We start from the raw sequence: 13,011 nt of genomic DNA, 5'->3' as shown, positions 1-13,011 counted from the left end.
CGGTGGCTCTTCCTACGGCCAGCAGCGCTCTCTTGCTTCCAGCCTGGGACAGGAGGCAGCGGGGGCGGCACACAAAGCTATGCAGCGCCCTTCTCCCTCCTGCCCGCCCCGTGGCACTAGCCGGACTGCTGAGGAAGCCCACGTGTGCAAGCCAGCCTCGAGCTGCGCAGCGCGGGGGGAGGGGCGCCAATGAGGTCGCCCCCTGCCCCTTCTGCACCACAGGGGAGGGGCGCTGAGAACATCGTCCCCCCACCCCTTCTGCACCACGGCGCCGGATATCCTTAAGACGGCCCTGGTTTTAAAGTTGGGCAGTGTCCCTGCGAAACCTGGTGTCTGTGGGAGTCTTGGATGCAATATCAGATTCAGCCACAGGGTGTCACAGCTAAGAGAGGTTTGTTGTGTACTTAATTCGTGCCGTTAAAGTCTTATTCGCGCCTTTAAAAGGAAGGAATGTAATTTTGTGCGTCTTGTAAATATTCCAGCAGATGCATTTCTTTTGAGAGCAGAATGTGGAAATGATCCACCAGACAGCTGATTGGTCACCATATTCTTGTCCCACTAATAAAAACTCAATGATTTATTCGTCATTGAGAGACAGTGTAGTGTCGTGGTTAGTGTCGGACTAGGACTTGCGAGACCAGGGTTCAAATCCTGACTGCGCCATGAAGATCACTGGGTGGCCTTGGAAGCCAGTCACTGATTCTCAGCCTAGCCTACCTCACAGTGATGTTGTGATAATTGGACTCATTATTGGTCTCATCTGATCAATCATTGGAGCCTGTCTTCGCATGAAGGGAAGTCACGGAGGGTTTGAGACCCATCCGCTACCCTCACCTGGTTTAGCTGGCCAGCTGAAACCGTTCTTAGGATGCAGCAGCTGTCGCATGCTCACAGCTTCTGGGAGCCACAGGTGAGAGCCGAGTGCAGGATAGGATCCAAAGGTGGACAAACTACCACAGAAGGAGCACAATGTACCAGAGGGACTACCCACCCCTTATAAATAAGAATCACGGGTTCACTCAAATGCAGTAGGGAAAGCACATTAGTCCCTGACCTGGAGAATCGCATTTAGTGCAGAAAATGCTTATTCTCCCTTCTGCTCTATAATACTAGTTAGTATTAAAAACAGGCTGATGACACCTCACTCCCCACTATTGCTTTGGTGTATTTTTTTAATCTATTGCAAGCCACCTTGATAGCTCTGGTTAGTAACTGTCATAAAAAGAATATTTTTAGAGGCAGATGTTAGAAACCTGCAACCTGTATACCTTTATATAAGTTCAGACAATATTGGCCAGCATATTGATCATATCTGCTTGCTTGTCTCTCTCTGCTTGAGGGAGACCACAACCTGTCTAGCCAGCAAGTCGGGTGCTAGGCATACCTAAACCCTCCCTTTGGAAGGAGGAGGTTTGGAAGCCTGGGGCTGCTCCTGGATCCATCTTTGCTGCTAGATGGCCAGATGATCTCTTGCCAGGAGTGCCCACATAGCTATGACCAATTCTGGACTGATAGCTTAACCATGTGCTTGACTGACCACTGTGGCAGAATACCACAAAGTTAATGCTTTCACTGAAAACAATTGCACTGGCTCCCAAAATCTACTGGGCTAAGTTTTATTTTTGTTTTTTTGAAAAGCAGCTACTAAACTGAATAAACAATCACAATCATAATCTACTTCTCCCTGGGTGTGGTCTCTCTTGGAGCCTGCCCCAGTTTTGCGCATCTGCCTATGGCGTGGTAGTGCGCTGAGCCAGCCAGAGAGGAAGCCGCGTGAGTGCGACGGCGGACGCAGACGTCACGCGCACTAGACGAGGCGGCGGGGTAGCGGGTGGGGCGGGAGGAATAGAGCGAAGTCCTTTGAGCCCAATAGGAAGAAGAATCCCAGGGCTCCCGCACTCTTCACGTGCTTGCTCTAAGCCCCGCCTTCCCCCAGGGCGCGACGGAGAAGTAGAGGACGGGGAGGGCCTGGGTTCCATAGCCTAGGTTTTTATTAGCTCCGCTGCTTGATTGAAACGCGGGGGATCCAATGCAAGCGAGCGCGTGGCCTCCGGGCACCCAATGGGAGCGCCGGGGCGGTCTGAGGCGCTGGGTTGAAACGTGCGCGAGGAAGCGCGTGAGCGGCCGCAGCTGAGGAGGCGGGCTTGAGAGTGAGGTGGGTGGCGTGAGAGGGTGGTGGCCGCCTCTGAGGGGACCGGGAACGGGTGTGGGTGTCGTGGTTTAGGGTGTCGCTTGTTGTTCCTGTGGGGAAGAGGAAGGTCCCTACCCCACCCCGACCAGAAGGGCGCCGGCGAGGGGGTTGCGCATAACACACGTGCCTGTGTGAGGGAAACACTCTTCCCCCCCCCCTCGCCGCCCTGCTCACTTTTCTCACGAGCACCTTCATTTCCCTCCCCCAACCGGACTCACAACAGACCTGTGAGGTAGGCCAGGCTGAAAAAGAAAGTGGCAGGCCGCCGACTCTCAACCCCCCCCCCCAAAAAAGTTTAGCCTCACAACAGACTTGTGAGGTAGGCCAGGCTGAAGGGGGGAAGGGTGTCTGGTCTCCCAGCTCCAATTTTAGCCCTCACAACAGACGCGCCATAGGTAGGCCAGGCTGAGGAAAAAGCATTAAAAACGTTCTCGGTACAGTTTTGCGTGAATTACGTTTACGTATTGCCCTTGCCAACTTCTGACAAAGGTGTTTTTCACCCATGAAAACTTATATTGTAATAAATTTACCGTAAACTCTCACTTTTTCTTACCACAGAGTAATGTAGTTGCTCCTCTTGAGGTTGTTAACTCAGGCCACCTGATGAGTACGGAGGCCTTGCAGAGGTTAAGACCTATTTAATTGTAAGCATTTCTATACGGCCAAAGAAAAAAGAATAAGGGTGGGAAACAAAATAATCAATTAAATCACATCACTAGGAGCAAAGTTTATAAGTCAATAATCAAATTAATATGTACCGGTAATCAACTTCACTGGATCACACATCAGTGAAAGCCTAGGAGAACAAATGCGTTTTAAGCTGGTGTTTAAAATCCAGTACTTTTAAGTGCCTGTTTAAATACTTTCTGAACGTGAGAAACAAAAGAAGTACCCCATGTTTGCTTAGTTTGATACATTAATCAGGTACACATAGCATCTGCCAACTGAGGGTAGCCATAGGTGCATTTGGTGACATAGATATTAATCCATGAAAGCTTATACTACAAAAAATCTGAAGAAGTGTGCATGCACACGAAAGCTCATACCAAGAACAAACTTAGTTGGTCTCTAAGGTGCTACTGGAAAGAATTTTTTATTTTGTTTTGACTATGGCAGACCAACACGGCTACCCACCTGTTACAAGAAATCTGTTAGTCTTTGTGGAGTAGTCTCTGTGGCACTGGTACCCTCCAGATGTGAACTGCAACTCACATCAGCCCCAGCCATCATAGTCAGTGGTCAGGGATGATGTGAGTTGTCCAGAATATTTAGAGATCAGGTTGGCCGAACCTGTTTTAGGTGTCCAAAATGTTTTCCAGATGTAGCCTGAACTTGTTGTATCAGAAACAAAAGAGTCTTATGTCACCTTGAAAGACTGCTGTAAGCTTTCACAGACTGGAGTCCATCAAATGTTGCAGATTGAGAAAGCTAATCTTCTGGAAGATCTAATGTATGTGTATCCCTACTTTAGAAGGAGGTGGTGCTATGCAACATTTCACAGGGGAAAATAGAAACACCTCAAGAGGAGCAGCTATGTTAAAATGGCCACAACAAAAACAATGCGGCAGCCTTGTGTCTCAAAGATTACAGATGTGGCATTGTTCTATTCTGCCTCTGTGTCAGAAAGTACCGGTATTTGCTTTTTAAGTAATGCTGTATCCTGACAAGATATATGACTTTTCATGAGGTGGATTATATTTCCAATGAAGGTTGGAGGCTATTGTCTGCAAAAGTGACTGATCACAGTATCCGTTTCAGTCAAAAGCAGATAGGGCATTTCCTTCAAATGTTCTAGGTTGTTTCTAGAATCAAGTAGGATACCTTTTGATTTAAAACATTTGTTACTGCTAGGCTGCATATAGGTTTCTAGGATTTATGTACAGTACACTTTTGCAAGAGGCTTGAAATTAATTCAGGCAGAGGATATTTTGTCTAAAACCCAAATGGCTATATATTTGTCCACATTATCTAGCGTAGTATGCTGTCTTCAGAGTACTGCTCTCTGCCATCTGTTCTTGTGGAGCAAAGGAACAGCAAACTAATCTAGATGCCTAGCAATTGCGCTGTATACCACATTATAGGGGAAATTAATCCCCAGCTCACTCACTCAATTTGCCTGGAGGACAATTAATTCCTGTTTTCAAATGCAGCGATTAATCAATTGTATGGAAGTAAAGTCTGTCCACCAAATCTTTCCAAGAGAATTTTTAATAGCTCTCTTATGCAATCCTACCCCCATTAGAGTTGCCAAATTAATTACAGAACTAGGCTTTCGTAGTTACATTAAGGGGGGGAGATGGGTAGAGCCTAGAAAATGGAGTTTGGCACCCTGTTGTATTTTTAGCTAGGAACCAACTTCCCTTTTTTCTTGTGGTACCTGTAGGACCGTGAAAAAGTGAACATACTTGTATGTTGATCATTGCAACTATGGACGCAGCGTGGCCATGTATTGAGTGATACAGGCTGAGAGAACCAGTATATATTTTTTCTGGAGTTAAATATAATATTCATACAACGTGATAGTTTATTTAGCTCATGCAGCTATAAGAATGCAGTTCAGGTTGTAATTTAGTAATCCATGTACTTAGCTATGTAATGCACTTATTAATAGTTGAGATTATGTATAAAAAGTCAAAACAAAAAGTTGTATATATATTTACTTAAAAGTAGTTTCTATACTAAAAGATGACTTGCCCACCACTACCAAGTTGCAGAGGAGTGTTAGTTGTGTTCTTTCACACTCGCTTGATGCTCGGGTAATGCTCATGACCAGTCTGAGCTGAGTATTTGGCCTAGGCCCTAGAACAGGCATAGGCAACCTCGACCCGCCAGATGTTTTGGGACTACAACTCTCATGATCCCTAGCTAACAGGACTAGTGGTCAGCGATGATGGGAATTGTAGTCCCAAAACATCTGGTGGGCCAAGGTTGCCTATGCCTGCCCTTGAAGAACCCAGCTCAACACACATGATGCAGCCCACATCAGATGAGACAATGGAGAAAGAGTTCCCCTAAACGCAGGACACTTTAAAACTACTGGCTTTCAGGACAGGAGCTTTCTGGAAAATGTTTATATGTGTTGCTAAATTTTCAAGAAATAAATCATTGATGGTTCTTATGTACAATGAAATGACACATAGATTCTTTAACAAAAAATGCACATTTCAGTTGTTTATGTTAGAATGGCAAAAAAAAGAAAAGCTGCAGACATGAAGACAGAAAAGAAAAAGGAAGAAATGAAGCATCACTTGGCAGAAAAGAAAAAGAAAAAAATGAAGCATCTCGTATCAGAAAAGGAGCAACAGGTCGATGAACCTAAGTTGAAAAAACAGAATCTGGAGGTGAGTGAACAAGTATGGATTTGTTGAACTTGCATATTTTCGTATTTGCAGGAGCAGATGCACATCTTGACACTGGAAAATATTTGCTAAATGATAACTTTATTGGGATAAATGTGATGCTAAGCATGTTATTAGTTCTGGAAATAAATACTTGTTTTCTGTTGTGATGCACTGAATGACTAAAAGTGGGCAAGGAAAGACCAACTAGCTTTAAAAATCTTACATCTTGACCCCAAGCATGTACCTAAGAGCCTACAAAATGTGTGCACACAGTTCTGTAGTTTGTTGTTGTTGTTCAGTCGTGTCCGACTCTTCGTGACCCCATGGACCAGAGCACGCCAGGCACACCTATCTTTCACTGCCTCCCGCAGTGTAGTTAGGTAGTAACTACTGGTATTATCAAGCCAAATTTTTAAATATATTGTGATACTTCATCCTCACTGATGCAAATATGTGTAGGGGCAAAAATAAATAGACTCTGTTGTGTAAATATGCACATGTGCAGGATTTGCACCAACGCACACAGATTCTGAGTGAGGGTGCATATAGTAAAATATACATGTTGGCAATGTTACTTAAGTTCTACAGTGCGTATGTACACATTTCTCATATGTGTAGGTAAAATGTTAACATGTGACATGCTTGAAATCTGAGAGGGAAGTTAGAAGTCTATTGCCATTTGCTGTCCAGACATTATTGGAACAGCTCACACTTGAAGAAAATGGGTGGAAGATGGTTGACTCTCCTCAAGTGTTTTCTGCACTGTCTATAATAAAGTTATTTATAAAACAAAATAAAATAAAAAATAAAAAAATCCTTCCAGTAGCACCTTAGAGACCAACTAAGTTTGTTCTTGTGCACACGAAAGCTCATCCCAAGAACAAACTTGTTGTTGTTCAGTCGTTCAGTCGTGTCCGACTCTTCGTGACCCCATGGACCAGAGCACGCCAGGCACACCTATCCTTCACTGCCTCTCGCAGTTTGGCCAAACTCATGTTAGTAGCTTCAAGAACACTGTCCAACCATCTCATCCTCTGTCGTCCCCTTCTCCTTGTGCCCTCCATCTTTCCCAACATCAGGGTCTTTTCTAGGGATTCTTCTCTTCTCATGAGGTGGCCAAAGTACTGGAGCCTCAACTTCAGGATCTGTCCTTCTAGTGAGTACTCAGGGCTGATTTCTTTGAGAATGGATAGGTTTGATCTTCTTGCAGTCCACGGGACTCTCAAGAGTCTCCTCCAGCACCATAATTCAAAAGCATCAATTCTACGGCGATCAGCCTTCTTTATGGTCCAGCTCTCACTTCCGTACATTACTACTGGGAAAACCATAGCTTTAACTAGACGGACTTTTGTCGGCAAGGTGATGTCTTTGCTTTTTAAGATGCTGTCTAGGTTTGTCATTGCTTTTCTCCCAAGAAGCAGGCGTCTTCTGATTTCGTGACTGCTGTCACCATCTGCAGTGATCATGGAACCCAAGAAAGTGAAATCTCTCACTGCCTCCATTTCTTCCCCTTCTATTTGCCAGGAGGTGATGGGACCAGTGGCCATGATCTTAGTTTTTTTGATGTTGAGCTTCAGACCATATTTTGCGCTCTCTTCTTTCACCCTCATTAAAAGGTTCTTCAATTCTTCCTCACTTTCTGCCATCAAGGTAGTATCATCAACATATCTGAGGTTGTTGATATTTTTTCCGGCAATCTTAATTCCAGTTGGGGATTCATCCAGTCCAGCCTTTCGCATGATGTATTCTGCATATAAGTTAAATAAGCAGGGAGACAATATACAGCCTTGTCGTACTCCTTTCCCAATTTTGAACCAATCAGTTGTTCCATATCCAGTTCTAACTGTAGCTTCTTGTCCCACATAGAGATTTCTCAGGAGGCAAATGAGGTGATCCGGCACTCCCATTTCTTTAAGAACTTGCCATAGTTTGCTGTGGTCGACACAGTCAAATGCTTTTGCATAATCAATGAAGCAGAAGTAGATGTTTTTCTGGAACTCTTTGGCTTTCTCCATAATCCAGCGCATGTTTGCAATTTGGTCTCTGGTTCCTCTGCCCCTTCGAAATCCAGCTTGCACTTCTGGGAGTTCTCGGTCCACATACTGCTTAAGCCTGCCTTGTAGAATTTTAAGCATAACCTTGCTAGCGTGTGAAATGAGTGCAATTGTGCGGTAGTTGGAGCATTCTTTGGCACTGCCCTTCTTTGGGATTGGGATGTAGACTGATCTTCTCCAATCCTCTGGCCACTGCTGAGTTTTCCAAACTTGCTGGCATATTGAGTGCAGCACCTTAACAGCATCCTCTTTTAAAATTTTAAATAGTTCAGCTGGAATATCATCACTTCCACTGGCCTTGTTGTTAGCAAGGCTTTCTAAGGCCCATTTGACTTCACTCTCCAGGATGTCTGGCTCAAGGTCAGCAACCACATTTCCTGGGGTGTATGAGACCTCCATATCTTTCTGGTATAATTCCTCTGTGTATTCTTGCCACCTCTTCTTGATGTCTTCTGCTTCTGTTAGGTCCTTTCCACTTTTGTCCTTAATTGTGGTAATCTTTGTACGAAATGTTCCTTTCATATCTCCAATTTTCTTGAATAAATCTCTGGTTTTTCCCATTCTGTTATTTTCCTCTATTTCTTTGCATTGCTCGTTTAGAAAGGCCCTCTTGTCTCTCCTTGCTATTCTTTGGAAATCTGCATTCAATTTCCTGTATCTTTCACGATCTCCTTCGCATTTTGCTTGTCTTCTCTCCCCCGCTATTTGTAAGGCCTCATTGGTCAGCCACTTTGCTTTCTTGCATTTCTTTTTCATTGGGATAGTTTTCGTTGCTGTCTCCTGTATAATGTTACGAGCCTCCATCCACAGTTCTTCAGGTACTCTATCCACCAAATCTAAATCCTTGAACCTGTTCTTCACTTCAACTGTGTATTCATAAGGAATTTGATTTAGATTGAATCTTACTGGCCCAGTGGTTTTTCCTACTTTCTTCAGTTTAAGCTGGAATTTTGCTATAAGAAGCTGATGATCTGAGCCACAGTCAGCTCCAGGTCTTGTTTTTGCTGAGTGTATAGAGCTTCTCCATCTTTGGCTGCAGAGAATATAATCAATCTGATTTCGATGTTGCCCATCTGGTGATGTCCATGTGTAGAGTCGTCTCTTGTGTTGTTGGAAAAGAGTGTTTGTGATGACCAGCTTGTTCTCTTGACAGAACTCTATTAGCCTTTGCCCTGCTTCATTTTGATCTCCAAGGCCAAACTTGCCAGTTGTTCCTTTTATCTCTTGACTTCCTACTTTAGCATTCCAATCCCCTATAATGAGAAGAACATCCTTCTTTGGTGTCATTTCTATAAGGTGTTGTAAGTCTTCATAGAATTGATCAATTTCGGTTTCTTCAGCACTGGTAGTTGATGCATAAACTTGGATTACTGTGATGTTAAAAGGACTGCCTTGGATTCGTATCGAGATCATTCTATCATTTTTGAAGTTGCATCCCAGTACAGCTTTCGCCACTCTTTTGTTGACTATGAGGGCCACTCCATTTCTTTTACGGGATTCCTGCCCACAGTAGTAGATATGATAGTCATCCGAACTGAATTCGCCCATTCCTGTCCATTTTAGTTCACTGATGCCTAGGATGTCAATGTTTATTCTTGCCATCTCATTTTTGACCACATCCAGCTTACCAATGTTCATGGTTCTTACATTCCAGGTTCCTATGCAATACTTTTCTTTACAGCATTGGACTTTCCTTTCGCTTCCAGGCATATCCGCAACTGAGCGTCCTTTCGGCTTTGGCCCAGCCGCTTCATCAGCTCTGGATCTACTTGTACTTGTCCTCCGCTCTTCCCCAGTAGCAAGTTGGACGCCTTCCGACCTGAGGGGCTCATCTTCCAGCGTCATATCTTTTATATGCCTGTTGTCTTTGTCCATGGAGTTTTCTTGGCAGGGATACTGGAGCGGCTTGCCAGTTCCTTCTCCAGGTGGATCACGTTTGGTCCAAACTCTCCGCTATGACCTGTCCATCTTGACCTGTCCATAGCTTGCCTGAGTAATTCAAGCCCCTTCGCCACGACAAGGCAGTGATCCATGAAGGGGAGAACAAACTTAGTTGGTCTCTAAGGTGCTACTGGAAGGATTTTTAAAATTTTATTTAATTTTATTTTTTTATGACTATGGCAGACCAACACGGCTACCTACCTGTAACTGAAGTTATTTATATTCACCTTTTCAGCTACAAATTTTGCTGTTTTTGTTCACTGAGTAATCTGGTGGTGTCTCAGCAAGGAAAAGTGGAAGGAATACTCTTACCACACATCAGATGGTATAGTGCTCATCTGTTTACCTAAAATAAAATGTGTATGCATTAAAAATGTAAGATGTGAAGCAGCCCTGAGATGCTGCCCTTTGTTCCACAATCTGTCCCTTGTTATCAGGACCTGACTACCCATCCCAATGTTCCTGCTGAGACGAGGAAATTCTTCATATGCCCCCTACTTCCCAGCTCTGTAGGCTTTGTCATTTGCTAAACAGAAGAGGCCAAGAGGTTGCTTGATATTGCCATGTTGTTTACAGCAAGGTTACATGCTGTGTAGTGGTAACAGTTTTGAAAACTGCCAGTATATTACAACTAGAGTATATGATTAGTTAGAGAGAATGGTGGTTATATAAATGAAATTCTTGGTTGTCATTGAGGAAACAAGGTTTGTTCTTTGGTTTCTATAAATGATGTTTTTGATTGATTGGCAAAAAGTCAACATGACTATTTAATTGTAAAGTTGGGAAATGCATTGCCATATGGTTCATTTTTGATGGGGAAAGATGTTTCACTGATTCATTAGGTTGCTGCATATAGCTATGATTTACATAGCTTTTCTGTCCTCACATTTCCAATCTCCAAAGTGTAAAATGCAAATTTCTAATTGATTTTGGTGCAGAGCTGTTTAAAAGCAAGATTTCATAAGTGAAGAAGTTCCATATTATGTTGACCATACTTTTAATGAAATTTGTTCCAACAAAATTTTTGCTCAAATAAGACTAGTACATTTGCCTGTATAAGACATGTTGACCTTTCAGAGCAATCTTTCTTTATTGATTTTTCATCTATTCATTTCCTTCCTTTTACATTAAATAGCAACAAGCAACTTAAGTACTTTGCTAAGCATTAGTATGAATGGCTTTAGAGGCCACATTGGGCTGAGGTAAATAATGGTCCCGATCTTGTAACAATGCTTAAGAGATAAGGAGTTGGTTGTGGGGCCATGTGTTCCCTTCCTCGAGTACAATTTCTCCTGCCTTTTCCTTGCTAGCCTGAACTGTGATTAAGTGTTACATCAGCACTGCCACTGACTAGTTGGAAAGCAAGTTAACCAAAGTTTGCTAATCAATTGCAAATTCTGAGTACTGTAAAAGGGAACCTTAGTTGCTGATAACAGAGTTAAAATATGTTTGTTATAGGTAGTTGGGGAGGGGGTGCTTGTATACCTTCACACAAAACTAACATTTCATGCAATTGTAGAGAAATATCAGCCATGTCTCGTTTTTAAAAAGCACAGTAAGAGGCACTTAAGTGTTGTGGTAGGAGTTATAATTGCTGCCAGTCTCATCCCTTATTGAGTCAGATTACAGAAAATATTTTGATGCTTGACTGCAGCTTGTTATTAAAAGGTTTGCATTATTTTTCATCCACAGAAGTTGATCTACCAAACATAATTGCATGGCATAAAGATGTGTCTTGATTTGCAGCACCAGCATGGCAGTAACTTTCTTAAAAAGTTGGCCATTTGTGGAGTTATAATTACTTCTTTTATCTCTAAACATGCATTCTAATGGGAGCCTTGTCAGATACAAGCAGCTGGAGGCTTTGGCTGCAGTACAACCATAACCTGGAGAATTTGTGTTATGTTCATATTGTTTGACCTTTACACAGGCCCTGATGCCATTGATTATGATAAATGTTTGTGGGATTTGGCCATATTTATGTAACTACTACTGCTTGGCAGGGTTGAGGGGCGTTGATGGCTAATAGCTCATCACCTCTGTAAGACTTCCCCAGAGGAGTCTCACAAGGCTCCCTTTTTGTCCCCCTCTCTGAGATCTAGCAACATTTGTTTGTTTCTTCAGAACTGCTGAACTACTCTATGCTGGGTTGTGCTTGAGGCATCTCTAGCTGCATTTGGTACAGAATTCAGTGGTTGCCTACTTAATGATAGGGTTGTAGGGCTGTGCAATAGATCACCAGACCTTTGAATACCAGTTTTGAACAAATTGGCTCCCTAACGCTTCAAACCTGGAAGTAAGTGTTTCGGTTTGCAGATGTTTGTCAGAAGCCGAATGTCTGACGTGGCTTCCGCTTGAGTGCAGAAAGCTCCTGCAGCCAATCAGAAGCTGCGCCTTGGTTTTTCGAATGGTTTCGGGAGTCGAATGGACTCCCGGAATGTATTACATTTGAGATCCAAGGTACCACTGTACCTCAGGTTAAGAACTTAATTTGTTCTGGAGGTCCGTTCTTAACCTGAAACTGTTCTTAACCTGAGGTACCACTTTAGCTAATAGGGCCTCCCTCTGCCGCTGCGTGATTTCTGTTCTCATCCTGAAGCAAAGTTCTTAACCCAAGGTACTATTTCTGGGTTAGCAGAGTCTGTAACCTGAAGCATCTGTAACCTGAAGCGTCTGTAACCCGAAGTACCACTGTACACAGAAGTTTAATATTTTTATTAAAAAATATACTACTACTTTACATTTTAAGGCTCTCCTCCGCCGCAGGGAGCCTCGTCAAGGCCCTCGGCTGCTGCAGGGAAGCATGGCACACCCTCTGCTGCCACAGGGAGGCCTAGTAAGGCCCTCCACCACTGCAGATATATATTGTGATATATCGAGATAGCGTGATATTTAGCTGGTGATATATCACCGTAGATATACCGGTATATCATGAAAATCAGATATTGCCCAGATATTGCTTTATTGTACGTGTAGCTTGTGATCTAAAAATCCTAAGTGGCTTGGGTGTTGTATATATCTGTGTCTTCTTAAAACCATTAAAATAATTTGAGAGCATCCTGTTAACAGTGGCAGAAAAGTTTTATATGGTTTTGTTCTTCTTGTAACTATGTTATCCTCCTTTGGTCTTGATAAAAAGGAAAACAAAAGGTAAATACTTGCAGTAGACATAATTTATATATTGCACTCATTCTATTCAATACCTGAAGTATTCTTACATTCTTCACTAAGATCACCCACAACTTCTGTGGATTGAATCCCCACCTGTTCGTTCAAATAAATGGAAGAAGCAGATGGGGGAAGCATTGCGGGAAAGAATAGGAATAGCTGGGGCTGCTTTACTGGTAATCTTTAAAGGAACTGAGTGAATATTTGGGTTGCAAACCACCATCTTTAGTAACCTGCTATTTATCCCATGTTAAATGGCTGTTTGTATGAGTAAATTAAACTTTCTTAAGACCCTGGAACCATTTGAACACCCTAT

At 43.1% G+C, this 13,011-nt stretch overlaps 1 protein-coding gene across 1 annotated transcript in view; it reads left to right on the top strand.

Moving 5' to 3' along the window:
* Nucleotides 1–2,034: 2,034 nt before the first annotated feature.
* The window catches only part of C13H7orf50 (chromosome 13 C7orf50 homolog), a 155,842-nt gene continuing 144,865 nt past the window's right edge, over nucleotides 2,035–13,011 (top strand). The window contains exons 1-2 of the mRNA XM_033167204.1: nucleotides 2,035–2,155; nucleotides 5,373–5,532. Of these exons, the coding sequence (XP_033023095.1) occupies nucleotides 5,374–5,532 (159 nt within the window). The 5' untranslated portion in view covers nucleotides 2,035–2,155; nucleotide 5,373. The remainder of the gene's footprint in view (nucleotides 2,156–5,372; nucleotides 5,533–13,011) is intronic.

The sequence above is a fragment of the Lacerta agilis genome, chromosome 13 (genome assembly GCF_009819535.1).
Source record: "Lacerta agilis isolate rLacAgi1 chromosome 13, rLacAgi1.pri, whole genome shotgun sequence".
NCBI classification, from domain to species: Eukaryota; Metazoa; Chordata; class Lepidosauria; order Squamata; family Lacertidae; genus Lacerta; species Lacerta agilis.
This window is presented reverse-complemented; position numbering and strand designations above follow the sequence as displayed.